At 47.1% G+C, this 18,748-nt stretch overlaps 1 protein-coding gene across 1 annotated transcript in view; it reads right to left on the reverse strand.

Moving 5' to 3' along the window:
* Positions 1-2,353, reverse strand: part of BARD1 (BRCA1 associated RING domain 1) — a gene marked incomplete at both ends in the record, with an annotated part of 49,664 nt that extends 47,311 nt beyond the window's left edge. Inside the window, 2 exons of the mRNA XM_080632000.1 lie at positions 2,035-2,091; positions 2,211-2,353. Of these exons, the coding sequence (XP_080488126.1) occupies positions 2,035-2,091; positions 2,211-2,353 (200 nt within the window). The remainder of the gene's footprint in view (positions 1-2,034; positions 2,092-2,210) is intronic.
* Positions 2,354-18,748: the final 16,395 nt, after the last annotated feature.

Below are 18,748 nucleotides of genomic sequence, written 5' to 3' on the forward strand. Positions count from 1 at the left end.
CATGGCATTTCCTAATTACATCTAGCTGCTGGGTTTTTATAGTTAATGGATAATGACTGTAACTAACTTAGTAGAGTTACTCAGACAAAACTGCAGAAACTGATCTTAATAAATATCCCTGTCCATAATAAAACCCATGCTGCGGGAGAACCAGTTACATTATGTGTGACCTGATTACTGCAGTTCATTAGCTTCACATATTTCACTGCATACATCAGAAGCCAGCTTCAGCCACTCACCCCACTCCTTCCTGGGCATATTAATAAATGCCTGTCTTCAGCAGTGGAATCAAATCAGTTCATGTCAGAATACTGCAGATTTAATCCATGTTGTACCAAACTTGCTTGTAAACAAATTAATCTAAATTTCCTTAGGTTTATTTAAAAAAAATAGCCCCTACCCAAGACTCAATCATCAAAGGACACATTATATTAATGACTAAAAGGTCAGGAATGCAAATGAGGAGAGAGAAGGTATAACAGTAACTTGGTTAAGAGCAAATAAACTCTTTTCCTGGAGTAAGAAATAGCTGTTAATGAGTGCTTAACATTCATATTAGCTACTCTTTCCAGCCTCATCACTGCAAACTGCATCAATTTTTTTTTCCTTAGAAAATAAAAAAAACCAAACTCACAAAAGCGTTAACAAAAAATCCTTCAACAAACAGTAGGTGGTTTAAATCTATCACCTAGAACACACTGGGGGTTATCCAAAATAAAACCACAAGGCCTTAGATGCCCAACAACTAAACAGTCGTGTTTATTAAGCCACCCTTACGTTACCCTCCCTCAATCCACACTATACCTGGGGAAAAAAATAAAAATAAAAAAAATTAGGAGGTATTTTATAAGGTAGATAAGAATATATTTATAAATAACTTGTATGAGCTTCTGGGGGTTATTTCACCAAGTACAAGTAACAAAATTTGCTTCAGGTGGCACAGTCTTCTACAGCAATTGATGGCCAAGGCTGGGAAAGAACTCACATGTCTGTATTAAAACGAATTTGTCCATCTTTTAATATATCCATACCAGAGAAAGAGATGCTGAGGGCATCTGTCCCATTATCAGTTATTCCTTAAAAAGCAAGAAAAGCTTTTGCTAGTATTTTTACTCTTCGGGCCTTCAACACTTCAACCTTCAACACTTCAAACTCCTGTAAGTAAGATGCAGCCGAAGACAGGGAGTGAATACAATGCTGGGAGGAAGGCAGGACTTTATGCTGCTTTTACTGACACAGTGAATACAGTAGTAACAAGAGGAAAAGGTGAATATTTAGACTGGCTTACAAGCAGAAGTTTGAAAGGGCCTATTCTCTCCACTGTAACAAGCATAGGACTTTAACATACAGTTCATATCTGTACTGTCCAAAGAAACTGTTCAAGATACATGACTGATCTTTGAACTCCCCATGTTTGCATTTGCACGCCATGAACAGCAGTGGCATCCACAACAGCCAGAAGGTTCGACCCAGTGGCTTCCCCATATGAGGTTCTGGAGCATGAGCATTTCAGACTCCGACTGTACCAATGTTGCAGTGAGTTGTCCTAAGACAGGCCAAGTGACTACTGCCTCCTCAGAACTGCCCCACTGGCAGGATGTTTCTAACTTAGCAGTTTTTAACTGCTCTCACGTTGGGATGGACATGAATACAGGAACAGTTACAGTGGCAGATATGAGTGAAGCCATTAATATAGCAGAAGGCCAATGCAATGACAAGCAACACCCAATCCTCTCAAGCACACCAAAACCCCCTTAGAAACTGGAAGTATCTTTCCAGGCTGCTCTTTTTTGTTCGTTTTGAAGGGAGCAAGAGGAATAAGTTCGAGACTATAAGAAATGGAAATTTTGCCTCATACCCCACCACGAGTGGACAACCTCTCCACACACCTCCATCAGAGTGAGGGTTCCCTTCAACCTGACCAACATCCTGAAGCCTAAACCAGCACTCGAAAAACCCTTCGAAGCGCCGGCGGCCGAGGAGGGAGGGAGGGAGGGAGGCGGGCGGCCGAGCCCAGCGCACGGCTCTACTTACAGGCAGAAGACGTGCTCGCACTGCCCCAGGGACACGGGCTCCTGCAGGACGCCGGCGCTGTAGGCAGAGGAAGGAGAAACACGGCACTTTTAACACACGCGGCCTCCAGGGCACGGCACCAGCGGCGGCTCCGCTCGCCGGCTGCGGGAGAAAGGAGAAGGGGGGGCAACCATTACCAGCGAGAGCAGCTCAGCGCTCTCTCCAGCCGCCCCAGCGCGGCGCGGGTGCGGGCCCAAGCGGGGCCGGGCAGCGCCATGGGGAGAACGGCGGCACCCGGGACCGGCCGGTTGCCCGAGCGGCCGCGCAACGCCTCCCGCATCTCCTCCCGCCGCCACCACCACCACTCCGAATTCCCCGCCGGCCACCACTGCGCAACCGCGGAAGGCCGCATGCCCGCCAACACGCATGCGCGTCCCGAGGAGCCGCGCTTCCCGCGCTGCGGGAGCGGGGCGGGGCCACCCGCGAGGGGAGGGCCGAGGTAAATGGCGGGTGAGGTAAATGGCCACCTGGCTGGCAGCCAGCTTGAAGTACTCAATAGCGTCCAAACCGAGCAAGCACCCCAGCCCGTTGCGTCTATATACATCTTCCCAATAACTGTTTATCTATAACGGACAGATGTAGTGCAGCACAAACTTCTCCTGCCCAAATGTGGTCCGGAAAGGGTGGGCGGGCCCAGTGTCACGGTGCTGAGGGTCTCCTGTCCTCAGCAGGGGTGCCTGCCCCATGCCAATGCTGGTCCACCCTAGCTTCAAACATCTAATTTTCTTCCTTCCACCCATTTACCACCTTCAGTCTGACAGAGGTTCTTCACCCATCACCATTACTTTGAGTTTTGAGAGCGTTTTTTCCCTCAGCCCATTAGCACCTCAGGGTTCAGCCCAATCTCCAACTCTTTACAGGTTGCTGGTTTTGAGGTGGTAACTCCACAAACACAGCCCTGCCATCCCTGCACAGTGTAATTACTGAAGTACATAAAGCAGTTATAGCAGGAATTTATCACTTTCAGGTAGAAATACTCCTAGCCAAATAAAAGATAGAGCAGGAATGCCAGGAGCGATTTATAACAGGCTTACTGACATTTCATGTCAAGAAGTGAATAAGCATCAAGCTGTAAATCTCAGAGCAAACATGATTAAAGCGAGCGAGTTATTCTTTGAGGCAACTTCATCATAAAAGGACATGGCGGCGTGGAGCTGCGAAGTTTGGTTGGCAGCAGTTGTAGAAAGCAGCCATCAGAGCAAGTGCCAGTGTCCTGTCTGAAATGTTAGAGGCTTTTCTCATCCCATGTCTCCCTTCGTTTGCTTCCTGCGGGTGGGTGGTTTCATCTCATCCCTGCTCACCAGCCAAAGTGAAAGCAACAAGATGCTGCCATGGCATCCTGAACAAGAGGGATTAATTTGACCACTAGTGACAACAGGGGCATCTTCCACAGCTCTTACCTCATCTAGAGAGAAGAACTTCTACTTAGATGGTGTTAAATAAGGGCTGAAAACATTTATTAACAAGTTACCCATGTCACAGTATCACAGTATCACAGTATGCTAGAGATTGGAAGGGACCTCAAAAGATCATCTAGTCCAATCCCCCTGCCAGAGCAGGAACACCTAGATAAGGTTACACAGGAATGTGTCCAGGCGGGTTTTGAATGTCTCCAGAGAAGGAGACTCCACAACCCCCCTGGGCAGCCTGTTCCAGTGTTCTGTCACCCTCACTGAGAAGAAGTTTCTTCTCCAGTTTAAGTGGAACCTCTTGTGTTCCAGTTTATACCCATTACCCCTTGTCCTATCATTGTTTGCCACTGAGAAGAGCCTGGCTCCATCCTCGTGACACTCCCCCTTTATATATTTATATACACTAATAAGGTCGCCCCTCAGTCTCCTCTTCTCCAAACTATAGAGACCCAGCTCCCTCAGCCTTTCCTCATAAGGGAGATGCTCCACTCCCTTCATCATCTTTGTCGCCCTGCGCTGGACTCTCTCCAGCAGGTCCCTGTCCTTCTTGAACTGAGGGGCCCAGAACTGGACACAATATTCCAGATGCGGTCTCACCAGGGCAGAGTAGAGGGGAAGGAGGACCTCTCTCGACCTACTGACCACCCCCCTTCTAATACACCCCAGGATGCCATTGGCCTTCTTGGCCACAAGGGCACAGTGTCGGCTCATGGTCATCCTGCCGTCCACTAGGACCCCCAGGTCCCTCTCCCCTACACTACTCTCTAACAGGTCGTTCCCCAGCCTATACTGGAACCTGGGGTTGTTCCTGCCCAGATGCAGGACTCTACACTTTCCCTGTCTTCCAAGGAGAGTCTTCAGTTTTCAGGTTTCATACTCTTCTGCTTTGACAGTTGTTTCCCCCGATAGCCCTCAACACTGGAGATGGTTTAAATTGAGATTTTTTTTTCTTTTCTTTATGGAAAGTTAAGTATTTATCTTTGCTACTAATATTAGCCAGAGGTGCAAGGAGGTCAGCACCTCACAGGATGGGGAATTGTGCTCTGTTGATTTAGGAAAATCTGCTGCTGTCCTCTGGGTCAAGCTGTCATGTCACAGGGTAAAACACCATCACGTAACTTGGATGGTGGCATATTCAGCCTTTGTTAAGTCAATGTTGTCATATCTCTTAACCTGCTTGACCCCAGCAAATGCCATCTTGGCATTCTCTGCGTTCATGATTACTCCAATCCTTATCTAGGATAAACTGTGAAGCTGTGTGAAGGGTCTGAAGGGTCAACCAACAGCCTGTCCTTTGCAGGTGACACTGTGCTTGCAGAATCAGAGGACAAGAATCTCCTTGCAGAATCTCCCTCCAGAGCCTGCAGGGAGAGGCATGGATGTAGACATCCCCATCCACACACATCTCGTTTTCATCGGCGCAGAGAGGAGGGATGTTTGTTGTCAGTGGCAGCGCAGTAGCAGCATCTGTGCTCTCGGATCCAGCTGTGAAAAGTACAGTTGTATCTCTGTAATTGCCTGTTGTTTTCTAGTGCTCAGGAAACCCCCTGCTGTGTTAATAACACTAAGTGGTGTCCCCTTTGCTAATGGCCTGTTGTCCCCAGTGATGGGGATCTTCAGGCCTTCTCCCGTGAAGAGAAGCAGCTCTGAGGAAAGAAACAACAGCCATGGAGGTGAGCATGGAAGTAAAACAAAACCAAATGCGAACCGCACCTTGTTAAGAGATGTGTGAGTGTTGGATGCTCCCAGGCAGCAGGCGAGCATCCTCCTTGCTTATCTTAGAGGAGGAAGCAGGCAGAGAGAGGTGCCCTGGTCCCTGTCCTGCCCCAAGGGCAGCTTGTCCCCAGGCCCAGCAAGGTGGGGGCTGGACACATTCCACAGTACCTTTTCCCATCATGTGTGAAAGCATCAAAAACATCTGGATGCAGGAGAGGGATGACAGCAAGGGACACAGCTGGACAAGGCACCCTTGCTCCTTTTCTTGGGTTGCAGCAGATGGAGCTGGGACAAGAACAGGACCTGTTTTCTCACACTGCCAAAACCAGGATAAACTCACAAAATAAGCTAAAACACTTATTTTACCCTTAAAAAGGAACAGTTGCCCGATGCAGCCTTCACATCCTACTCCCTCTTACTTAGCCATTGTGTAATCATCCTGTGCTCCAAAGAACCAGCGCCTGGCGCACCAGGGTTAGTGGAAGATGGCAAAGGCCTTGCTGCCAAGATGAAACTTTAACACACTTTGAAACATTCAGCTCAGGTTACAAACAGCACTTGATCCATAGATCTCTTGAGTCAACCTGGCATTTATGTTCACAAAATATGAGATGCCGATATATACTGTATAGGACAATAAAACAGATAAGTACCTCATCTTCCATCCCTCCCACTGTAATATGTTTAGAGTCCCTCTCAATAAATCCATGTGTGTGCACGTAGTCTCCATTGTGCTGAGACATTACTTGCGAATTTACAAACATTTACAAGTAAGTTAAACTGAGACAAAGCACCACCCTGTGCTGGCAGCATCTAATACTTGTGTTCTAGAAAGATGTAAATGTCACAAGTGATTCATTCTCCCTAGTTTCATAAAGGTTAAGGAATTGGCGCTCTTGGAAATCTAAGAAACGTCTTCCTATGCAGTGAATTACTGCAACCAATTGGACAGTCAGAAGCAAAAACAAAAAAAGATGCAGAGAACAGGGGGAAGCAAGAAATACATCTCTGAATGTGGTTTATGCAGTATTTAAAGTACAAGTAAAGCCATTCCAGGCAGTATAAGGCCCACCCACTTTAAAATAAATTTGTTGCCTGACAGAAAGCCAGTAAAGCGGTTTCAGCAGTGCTGTGATAGAGCGCGACAGTCGCATTTGAGACGTGCATGAAGCAGGCGCTCCACACCCCACCGAGGCAGCGATGATCTTCCCCATGCTAAACTGATAATGTGGTTTTCAAACAGTGCAGGGCTTCAGAGCTGAGCCTGTGCTGACAGATGGGGCTCAGCTTCTCGGCTGATGAGGGAGGTAGAAATTCCGTGTCTACCTCATGCTTCATTTCAAAGCATTGCCCATCTGGTAAAGACCCTTTTATGTAAATACACCGGTACCTGATACTTTATTCATAGGCAAAGTTCCCCAGCTGTTCTTCAATAAATTCACAATCATTACGTGATTCATTGTGCAGCGGGAAGGAGCGTGCAGGGGGAAGCAGTTCCCTCAATTCTCACAAGTCAGTTGTTTTCCTGTGGGTTAAAAGAGCCAAAGCATCTGTGAAGAGGGGGTCCCTCTCTTTTCATCCACCTGAATATGGAGCACCTTCCAAAACTACTGCCCCCTGCCAGGCAAGGGTGCCCTGCTCCAATGTGCGAAGCACCCACAACAAGCAACAGGATGGATCTGCTTCAGTAGAAGAAAGAAAAAAAATGGGAGGAGGAGCAGCCTCATGCTTTGAATTCCCTCTTTGCCCAAATGTCTCAAACAAAGCCTTTAACAGGCTTACTTTGCTCCTTGCCCTCCCTTCTGGGTCTAGTTTTGCTGCGTGCCCAAAGCCCTGCGAGCTCACCATGGCCTTCAGAGGCACTGTGGCCTTTGGCGCTGACTTAAAAGACAGGGGGCTGCTCTAATTATTTGGTGCAGTAATTGCTTAGGGCCATTAGACTAGCAAGTTTTAAGATTTCAATATTGAGGGATTGGATCCCCAATGGAAATAATAACGATTTAAAAAGTCTATTACACTTTCAGACTAAGCAGCACAGTCAGCATTACATTACACGGCGTTGAATTATTAGTCGAGTCTCGATAGCAGGAACATCTGCTGGTGTTAGACATGGCATTTTTAATTAAAGGCAGCAGCAGAGAAACCTGTGGTTCGTCAGTTCTGCTTTCACGGTGCGAATTTCTAAATCCAAGGGGCACATGTACAAAAGATTTGGTCAGAGCACAGGCTCTGGACCTGGCACTGCAGAAACATGAGCTGAAAAGCAGCCAAGGTGACAGATAATTCACACCTGCATCTGCTGGGCCCATCACTCCCCAGGAGAATGAATCCCTGGCTGGGTCAAAAAAGCCAGCCAAAAAAAGCCATTACAAAATTGAGATTATCCTTCTGTTTTTTTCAGAACAGGGAGAAGAGGGGTTTCTGACAGAAAGGCAAGTAGCAGAAGAGCAAAGTGAGAGGAAGCCCTGCACCCAGCAATCAGCTGGGGACCATGTGCACACCTTTGCTTCAGCAGCTGCTGATACTCCCCAGCTCCCCAGAATTTGAGGTGCAGAAATTGATGGCACAGACCCTCCATATCAAGCAGTGCCCTCCAGGATTTTTACCTTCAAAAGGAACAAAGATTTGAACAGGGAATAATTTGCACTCCCCACCAGCTGTGCACCCAGACCCCTGGCTCTAAGCAGATCAAGCAGGACCAAGAATCACCATCAGACCCAGGCCAGGGATTTGAGCATGGCTGGAAGATGCTCAAAGATGCCCCTGACAGCATGGATACATCCAAGAAATACCTGTGTGTATAGAGCCAACCAAAAAATAAAAAGCCTTCTTGCCCTCTTCGCCAACCACCACTCCAGGACAGTCCCACCACCCTGGGTCACTGCCAGGCAGTCTCCTTTGTTGGGGCCCAGCATTTCTGTAACAAAAGCCGAAGTTTAGATGTGTTTGCAAAATGCCAGGTCTTAACTCGGCGGGTGGCCAGAGATGAGGAGCAGAGAAAAGCTCTTGTCTAAGGGTATGGATGGCAGAACCGTCGGGCCCCACGGATGCGCGTGGCTGCTTTCCCATCGGCACGGAGCAGCCCAGGATTTCCCTCGACGAGCCCCACAGATGGTGTTTGTTTGCTCAGCCACGATCAAAAAGGAAAATATTTGGTACAATCTGCTAGCAGGCAGAGGCAGACATATGGTCGGTGCGATGCAAGCTCGGATGCTCAGGGAAATGCAGGCAAAGCTTTGCAGCAGCTTTTGGATGTTGGATTGCCCTTGAGTTGAGTGGGATACCTGTCCGAGGAAACCTTTGCAGAACTTGGGTGCAGGTTTATACAGTGGCTGCTGTGACTTGAACCCTCTTACTATTTGATCCACTCTAATTAGTCTTGCTATACTATCCTGATTGTACTAGAGTTATTATATCTAACCCAACTTAATTTTTAATTAAACCCAAATTAATGTGAGCCTCAGCTCTGCCCCAGCACTAGTAGAAATTCAATGTCTGTTCTTCTGGGACACACAAAGCACAGGTTAAAAATGACAAGAGGCAAATAAAAACAATTGCATGCTTGGAGGCAGTGGAGTCAAGGTGCAGGTGCATTATTGCTTTTGTTCAGTGACTTACAAACCTGTTTTTAAATGTACTGTTGCAGCATCAAGCCTGTGGGAAATCTTTGAGCCATCCCAAAACATAAATTCCTTTTCATTTCCCTTTTAGTTAATTTTTTAAATCCCCAAATTCTAATTGTTCTGATTTCTGTTTTCTAAATATCGGGGCGTGTTTCTTAATCAGGACTAACCGCCAGCTAAGGCACCACTGATGACACTAAAGGTTGTGGTGTGTTTTCCTGGCTGTGCCGAGGGGATAATGGGGGCAGTGGACCAGAGCTCAACAGCAGCAATGGCACTGTGACACACATGCTACAATGGGACCGTGAAGCAGTTTGGAATCTCCGTGTCCATCGCATCCTAAGGGAAGATGCCAAGGGCAGCGCATGCTCCACTGTATACATTGCTTTTTTGGGTGTTGAAGAATTCAAGTCATTTTGGGGAGGTTTGAGTAGACTCCTCAGTTGCACACAAGTTCTCAAGAGCAGGGCAGATGCTTTGTCCAAACACCAAGATGGGAATCCCTGTGAGGTAAAGCTCCATCCCCACTGAATTCAGAAATGCTCTGTGGAGAGGGATGGGGTCACCTTTCTAGCCCTGGCGGGAGCTCTACACCCAAAATGCTTCATACAGTCAGACTGGTGCCTCTGCTGGCCCTGCTCTCGGTATGGCCCCGTTTTAGCCTGAGTAAAGTCAAACCAGGGGAAAAAAAAAAAAAAAAGGAATATATATGTGTGTGTGTACATATATATATATATCAGCAAGAAGTATAGCTGGCCTTTCTGGAGAATATGAAATGTGTGGGTTATGCACCCTTAAGGTAAATCAGATTGCTCCTTCCCTATGTGCTGTAGCTTGGCCTGGACCATTGCACACCCTCACATGCTGAGCTCCCAGAGCATTTTCCTGACTTGCTGCTGAGCGGGAAGAAACTAAGGAACAAAAACCCAGCACATCTATATGTGTTTACAACTAAGGGTATATACTTCCCAAATCTTCATTCGCGAAGCCGAGCCATCATCATCATCATATACTTTTTAAATATGTAAGTATATTCTTTGTTCTATTCTAATCCATACTAAATCCAAATTAACACGGTAGCAGTTCCTGATGATTTATGTTGTTATAATAACTAACAGCAACTGCATGCCGCTTAGCTGATGATTAATGATCCTTATTTACAGTGTTTTCAGCTCAGGTCTGCAGTGTACACTTGCAAACATCAAAGGAGAGTTCAGCTTTCCTTTTCTCCTGTATTTTGAGGCCAGTGTCGTAAATCCTGTACAAGCAGCCTTGACGGCTGCATTTTAATCCACAAATAGGATTGCTATAAACTGCCAGGAGAAATGCTAGTGTGACCCTAGAGCTGCAGGGGCTGGTTCCCTTTGGCCTGCAGGGCAGGTCTGGCTTCGCAGCCTCCACAGGGAAGAGTGCCAGAACTATGATGGCAGCTGGCACCATGGCACCCTCCCCTCTGAGTTTGTCAGGGTCTGCCACTCCGATGGACCATGCCATAAGCACCAACCCCTGGTTATGTGCTTTGTTTTTCCTATAATCCCTCCTCTCGGTTCACCTCTGAGGCAGGTGAGATGGTTTGCGAGCACCGCCACAGAAAACCTCCCCTCCAGAACCAGTGCACATCCCCTGCACTTACACTGCTCAATCCTGCTGCCAGGACCTCCTCTCCCCCTGGCCTTGAGCCATTCAAGCCCAAAAGGTCCCTTTTCCCTGATCCACCCCACAAACAGGCCCTTGGGGACAGGAAAGTGCTCCTGTTTTCATGAGATCAGTGCTGAGCACCTCTGAATGTCATAGCCTGGGTGGACGGAAAAACAGCTTCCCATCTTTTAAGATGATTTCGAGGAATTGTATAACCACATAGGCTGGCCTGCTCTCTTGCATGAGTCAAGCCATCTCACCCCATAATTTCTGCTCGAACCAGAGCTCAGAAATGGGAGTGGGAGGGAAATAAAGCACAGCAGCTTTTATTTGTCAGGATGAGACTGATGAGTAACGCACAAAGCAGTTCTGGGATGACACCTATCTCTGTCATTTAACTAAGCGTGAGAAGTGGTAGTGTATTGTTCAATGGGGCACTATATTAGTGTCATATACAAGCTGAGTTCAGGCACTGAAATCACCTCATGTAGGTTATTCACTGTGGAAAACTAACCTCTATAATAACATCAAGACTCTGCCAGGGAGCTGTGTAGGTTTCTTGCTCTCACAAGGCAGGGCTGAAGCCCCACTAACATTCACCCAGTAACTTCACATGGGATTATGTTGGTACATGGGATTTCTGCAACAGTGCAAAATACGAACCCTTTCTGAAACTGCATCCTTGGGCTCTACTGCCTCCATTGTCAGTGGATGCAGGGTGCAGGGACTAAGGACCTTTGAAGGTTTGAGTGCTTTTTGTTTGGGTTTGGGTTTTTGCTGTTGTCATTGCTGGTTTTTAAGGTGCTTTTCCCAATTTGAAACTGAGTGATGAGAGAACAGTTCCCAAGCAGCTTCTCCAAGCACAGGCTTGTACCTTAGGTGCACGTACACTGCCTAGTGTTCAGCCTCCAACCTCCCAGTGGAGGTCCCCATTGCTGCAACTCCCTAGTATTCCCTAATCCTGCCCAATTTCCCAAATCCCAGTTTATAACCCAACCCCGAGGAGCAGGAAGCTCCATTTAACCCAGCAACCCTCAGGCAGACAGCCACAATGGTTCATAACAAACAGATAAACTTTGCCTTTGCTGCCATCCACCAGTGTATGGCAAAAAGCTGTTTTAGAGGGTAAATAAAAAGCTGCTGGCTGAGTCTGTGATGAGGATGGTCAAGTGCTGAAGGTGCAGAAAGCAGTTTAAAGTAAGGGCCTCACTGCCCATGTGACGGAGGAAGCCCATAGGGCCACTCTGGCATGTTCATGCAGAGGGTTACTGCAGCCTGAAACATCAGCCCGTGAGCAGAATGCTCCCTTTGCAGTGCTGCAGTTCTAGAGAAGCTTCCATAATTTCTAGGGAGGCTCTGAAAGCTAATAAAAAAATGAATAGAGAAGTCAGCCTGAGCAATAGCTCTCTTCCTTTTCTACAGCAAGCCTCGAGCTGCCCTTGTCTGGCTGATCAGGTGCAGCTCTGATTTCCCAGGTTCCTGAAGCAGAACGGATCTGGCAGCATCGAAGCCTGCTTTGTGGTGATGGATGGGAGTGATTATAATTGTTAATCTGATTAAGCCTATGGTCTCAACTTTTGCTCATCTTACTGACATTGAAAGTACTTAAAGAAACACTTCAGGAGGTGCATATGAAAAGGCACCAAGCACGTGCTTCTGTGCACCTGTCATTATTGATCTTGGGGCTTGATGTGCTGCAAGCTGATGGGATTTTGCATTAAAATTGGATCCCTGGGTTATCAACACACACCAGCCCTCAGGCTTGGTGGTACAACAGGCGAAGAGTCTCTCTCCTTCAGCTTTGTTTTCTTTCTTTGACAGGATTTTAAAAAGGAATTTGGGGGGAGCAAGATGTGGTCCCACAACCTGCTGCAGTCCAGAGCAGCCTGACTATGGGCTTCAGCTGGGAATTTGACTAAGGCTGCGAGCCAAGGACTGTACTCCTGACTTGCACCAGCTTCATCTGGCTGCTTGGAAAGTGTTATTATGCTCAAGATTAAAGGCGGAAAGGTATTTTGACCTCACATAACTCCTCAAGATGGTTGAAGAGCACCTAGAAGTACCTGGTGTTTCCAGCATTTCTTAATGTTTGCACTGTTGGTTTTTTAAATGATTTTCTTATCAAAGTCAACTCCAACGCTTTAGCTTCCAGATTTCCTGGGAGCAGGGTGTGCTCAGTCACTGCAAGAGGGAAACCTTATGTACAAAATGTATAAAATCTCTCGCCTTTTAGAAGCCCCTAGATCTTAATTGCTTTCCAGCAATTATTTGTTAGATAAAAGTGCTCTTACAAAGCTGAAAACGGTTACCGTGTTTCTCTTCTGCCTTGCTTCTAGAGCTGGCTGAAGATAAATAAGAGGCAGCCCTTTGGGTTAAGTTACCTAACTCAGGCAAGAGCCCCAGATCAGCCTGGGAGCTTCTCCAGGTTCCTACAGTAGCCACCCAGCAAAGAAAGGATCCTTGAGAAGGTGATTCAGGGCACCCCAGGAGCTCTTCCCCCAGTAGAGGAGCAGACTACCACTTGGTGATGCAAACACCCTCTGGAGCCCTCATCGATATGGGTCAGCAGACAGACTTCAGCTCTGTGCCTATGCTCCTCTCAGCATGTGTCTGTTTGAAAGTGCGCTGGTGTAATTAAAGGTACTCTACTAATTGGATGTGCAAACCTAGGGGAACTCCTTTAATTGCATTTCAGTCTGGTTGGTATCATTTTAACTTAAATTCATTGCTGTCTTGCATGGGAATAACCCAACTGGGTCTGGTTACGGAGAGGCATATCATCCTCCTTCCTCCTCCCCATTACATTCTGGATGTGCTTCAATTTGTTTGGCTCTGGCTGTGAAACAGCCACTGCATGTTAAAGCAAAGGCTGTGTAAAACCCCTTCAGCTAGTAACTAGGACATAGACAGCAGAGGGCTGAGAGTTCACCTTGACCTGCTAATGGAGGTAAAAACCTCAATTATTACCCTGCATTCACTTGGATTATATCTGTATGTGTTACCATGCCCTGAAGTTATATTCTTTAGTTTCTTTCTTTGGGGTCAGTGAAGACCTGAGCTCTCTGTAAGCGATGCTTCATTTCTACTCAACATGCTTGTCTGTAGTGAAAGACCCACTGCTTAAAATTCAAGAACCTCCATTAAACTGGAGGCTGGGGTAGATGATCATGTTGATTTGAGCCTTACAGCTTGTATCTCCCATCACAGGGCCATTAGAATTGTTCTCCCTGGCAATGGCCTATTTCCAAAAGTCTCTTCTAGCCCCCATTAGCAAAGTGGGGGGCTGCACCTCCGGGAACCCAGCACTGTGGAAAGGTGCCTGGCTCCAAGCTTTGCTCTGTAGTTTGCAAGCACAAGCTGTACATTTTCTTCACCCTGGACTAAATGTGGCCACTGTGACTTTGCCGTTGTGCCAGCTTTCAAGTGCTGCACGATGGGTCAGGCCCCATATTAATGCCCCTTGGGGTGGCATTGTGTCCTTACACTGCTCTGAGCACAGGCTGCACCCTAGCTCTGCAGATCCCATCTCATTACCAGCACTGCGTATGCGAGTAGCGTGAGGAGCAGAGCCAATAGTAAGTCAGCGCTGGCTGTGTCCCTTACTAATGTTGTTCTTACTATTTCAGTGCCATCTTCCTCATCTCCACCCTCTCCCTGAACAACTAAATTAATTAGAGTGATTTTTTTTTTTTTTAATTTAAATACTGTCGTGGAATAATAATTCTGATGAATTCTTTTTTTTTTTTTGTCATTCCGCATTGCTTCTCTTCTCTGGTGTGCTCGCTTTTAATACGCTGTTGATATTTTGTTATAGCTATGCAAGATCACAGCTGTTGTCTGCAAAAAAAGAGAGTAAAATCATGCTATGTGCTGTTGCCATCCAACAACCATTTTTCTTCTTCCACCAGCTCACAAAAAAATCCTTCCCCTATTAAGCGCAGGAGCATACATTTTTCTTGGCTTGTAAAAAGCTTCAGTGAAGCTGCAGCGATGTAAGGAAGCCAAAGCCCTTATGACAGGCTGGGGCCTTATCCTGAGCCTGTTACAAGGTCACATCCTTCAATTTCTGGATCCCAGGAGTGACCCCAGACAAGCAGCAGGTCTGTGGGCATCACCTGCTCCTTTGCTTTACTGCCTACTGGGTTATGTTTACCTGGACGTGTTCATTTGACTGGGCACCATGTTTTGTGATCCGACCCAGTAATAAAACCACTCCTGTGGCTCTTACGAAAGAACAAAAAAATGTGGTTAGAACTTGGATTTGCATTTGTGGCAGTGGTCAGGGCTGAGAGAAAACACTGCTTAACACTGGACAGCTTTCCTGCCCCTGCCAGACCTTTTCTCACCCTGCGAAGCCAGCCCACAGTGGCCATTTGCATCAAGACCAGAGCTCAGCAAGGATCAGGGTGGAGGAGCACCATGCTTCCATCAGCAGCATAAAGTGATAAATGAAGGAAAGCCAAGATGGAAATTTGAATCATTGCCTCCAAGTCTACAGCTCCAAGTACAGAACAGATTTGTATCAGTCTCACACTCCACATAACTGATTCTGAAGTTACTCCGTGACTCCCTGGCCCCAGACTTGTTTAGCAATTTTGTATACCTTGTGTCTGTGGTATTTTAGAGTTGTTTTCAATGAAGCTCAGCTGAGGCCCACACAGTTCCAATTAACACATAGGGGCAGCATGATCATGCTGGCAGGGCTGGCCCTGGCACTGCTGCTTCCTGCTGCCTCCAGCAAGGGTTATTAAGGTGGCTATAGTGCGACTGCGTGAAAGAAGCGAGATGAAAAGCTTGTTTCCCCCCACCCCACACTGCAGTATTCATCTCTCACTCCTGGAGAGGCGATGCGCAGTGTTACGCAAAGCACTTCTCCAGGCCTTCCAGGGACAGCAGGGTCAGTGTTTGCAATGATCTTCCCTCACTGCTCACACCAAAGAAAGGACCAGGCTTGTTGGCTGCCTGTTGTTGGAAACCAGAATCATGGAAAGCAACAATTTCGGAGAGGATTCATAGAGGGCTGACAATGGGGGGCACCTGCTATTACACCTGAACATCAGCAGGATGAAGATCACCACAAGCACCGTATGCAAATGAGTGCCTCCATCCTTTCCCTGATGTGTACAACCTGCTCATTATTTTTGAGACAGACCAGTTGTTTCTGAGTCAGGGCTATGTATATTTGGCCACCTCTGGAACCAGAATGAACCCTTCTATGGGAGACAAAGGGGTGAGGAATATGTGCTCGCAGTCCAGAAACCATGTCCTGGGCTGCATCCCCAGCAGTGTGAACAGCAGGTTGAGGGAGGGGATTCTCCTCATCTGCTGCGCTCTGGCGAGACCTCCTCTGTAGTCCTGCGTCCAGCTCTGGGGCAACAACGCAAGAGGGATGTGGAGCTGTTGGAGCAAGTCCAGAGGAGGCCAAGGAGATGCTGCAAGGGCTGGAGCAGCTCTGCTCTGGAGCCAGGCTGAGAGAGCTGGGCTGGGTCAGCCTGGAGAAGAGAAGGCTCCTTAAGGGGAGACCTTAGAGCAGCTCCCAGTACCTAAAGGGGCTACAGGAAACCTGGAGAGGGGCTTTGGACAAGGGCCTGTAGGGACAGGGCAAGGGGGAATGGCTTTAACCTGCCAGAGGGGAGACTGAGCTGAGCTCTTAGGCAGAAGCTCTTCCCTGTGAGGGTGCTGAGGCGCTGGCACAGGGTGCCCAGAGAAGCTGCGGCTGCCCCATCCCTGGCAGTGTTCAAGGCCAGGGTGGACACAGGGGCTTGGAGCAAGCTGCTCTAGTGGAAGGTGTCCCTGCCCGTGGCAGGAGGTTGGAACTGGATGAGCTTTAAGGTCCCTTCCAACACAAACCAGTCTGTGGTTCTATGAACCCTGGAGCTGGTGTTCAGAGGCAGGACACTATTAGCTTCCACATATTTTGCCCTGGGGTTGAGCCTGCCGTGTGTCCTACCTCCAAAAGGGACAGGTTGAATCTAAAGCTCTGCAGGGAGTATGGATATTTGTAACATGGCACAAAGGGTAATTCAGCCCCTGGTGATGTTATATACAACCTCCTTGCCAGATGTTTCAACCCCCTAAACAGTTGTAACTGCTTCTCCACAGGTTTCAGTTAAATTCCCTTAAGTCTGTAAAGTTTGGCTTGTTTGGACCAATACCTACAGACTTGATTGCAACAGCAGATGTTTTATTTTTACCTGCAAGTGAAAACGGGGAGCGTATATCATGGCCGTGACACATTTCGCATAGAGCAGATGTTTCTATTAATGCCAGAATTGGGTGGAAACTCAAATGATGCTTTTTGCCTTTTTTTTTCCTCCCCCCAAACTCTGTTTTACTCAATTAAACTGCAACTCACTGAAGTATTCCAATGAATCACTTCCTGGTTTTTTCTTTTTTGTTTGATTAGTAGGCTCTAAAGGGACAAAAGAATAGCTTTGTATCAGTCTCCCTCAATTAAATGGAAAGTACATCTGGACAGAGTCTGAAGATCCATCTTCCGCTGGCAGTTGCAAAGCCATCGACATTATAAAATAATACTCTGATTGGTATTACAAGGCTGCATTTAAATCATTGGCATTCATGCTCCGAGTCCTTTGCAGGGAGCACAAGCCCTCCATTAGAGAAAAGCGTAATTTTGTACTCTGATCTCTATAAGATATGCAATGAAAATGAGAAAAAAAAAGAGCTTTTGCAGAGCTGGAGGCATAATAATAGAAGCTACAATGAATGTCTGGGCAGCTTTTTCAGTTACTTATAAACTGCAGGTGTCAAATGCATTCTGGAAAGAAGATGAATCCCAGTTTTAATTACAGTCAGCAGGTTGAGGCATAATTCAAGGCTTGATAATACCTCCAATCCATAACAAAACTCTTCCTGCCTCCAGTAAGAAGCTTACACCAAGATCACGGAGAAGGCGCGACCTCCTTCCAGGAGCTAAACTCTGAACTTCAGTATCCTGTTGTAAAATCCCAGACACCCTCCGTATTTAAAATACCTCTTCCTTGCGTGACTCTCTCAGCAAGCCTCAGCATCGAATGAGAACTGAGCTAGTAAAGCTGCTCCGAGGGTCAGGGTGAGAAAGATGTGTCATCGCAGCTCTCATCTAAAGTTTCCTTTGGCTCAAATTAGCTTTGGGAAAGGAAAAAAAGGGAAAAAAGTAAGGAAGAATAAAGAAACCCTGTGGCTGGAGTTGTGTGTGAGAGCACTGAGTGCCACGTGTGCCTTTCCTGGGTCTTACAAGGCAGGTACGACCTGGCTTTAGCATCAATCTCTTTTTACCAGCAGCAGTAAGTTTATTGAGCTCAAAGAGTTTAAGTCCATTATGTGCTTGAACAGCACCACGTACATCAGTGCCTGACCCAAAACAGTCTGTGAGGCCTTATACTGATACATCTAATAAGGAGTAATATTAAACTATTCTACCTATTAATGACTCTGGGGGAAGAAAGCAGGATGTGCATGCTGGTGTGCTGAACTCGGCTGCTGCTCAAAGGTAGGCAGAGGTCTCATTCGTAGCCTTCAAAGGCAGAGCCTTTGAAGCAGAAACTGATTATCCCTTGTTATGTTGGAAAACACAGCTCTGGAGCTTTTCTGAGTGAGGGAGATGCCTCTTGCTTTTCCTCTGCTCAGGTAAACACAGTCTTATGAAGAAAACTTCTTCATACGTGAGGATTCAGCAAACGTATCCACTCCTCGTGCCATTCTTCTGCTGTAATGGAGAAGCCATGGACACCAGCCAAAAGGAGAAAGGCGCTGGTTGGTGGCATGATCTGCCACTGGGTACCAAGAGCCAGGACCGGCCTGGGCCTGCAGCACTTGCTTGAGGAGTTACACAGAGCTGGAATAAACTACAGGACCAAAATAAAACCACTGGAAGAGCTGGCTTTTAAAATAACTCTATTTGTATTGACATAACCCACACATACAGATAAACTTTATGTCATTACCAAAGATGGCCCCCACCAACTGCACATGAGACTCAGTACATAACACCTATGTCCTCACAACACCCCTGTGAGGTGGGGCAAGGCCGTGAACCCTGTTTCACCATGGGGAACCTGTCAAAACCGACCAACTTGCTCATGGTCACCCAGGAAGTCTGTTGCTGAGCAACAAGTGGATTGTGGGCTTTCAGAGAGGGCAGCCATGGGGCTACTCTATTGTCAAACACCCCACAGTGCTGACAGCTTCCCTGCTCCACCACAGTCATTTCTGCTGTAAGAAACAATGGCTGTGAGCAGCAGGTGATGTCAACTAGCTCCTCACAGGCATTGCAGAGATCATAAA

Source organism: Psittacula echo, assembly GCF_963264785.1.
Source record: "Psittacula echo genome assembly, chromosome: 20".
Taxonomy (NCBI): domain Eukaryota; kingdom Metazoa; phylum Chordata; class Aves; order Psittaciformes; family Psittacidae; genus Psittacula; species Psittacula echo.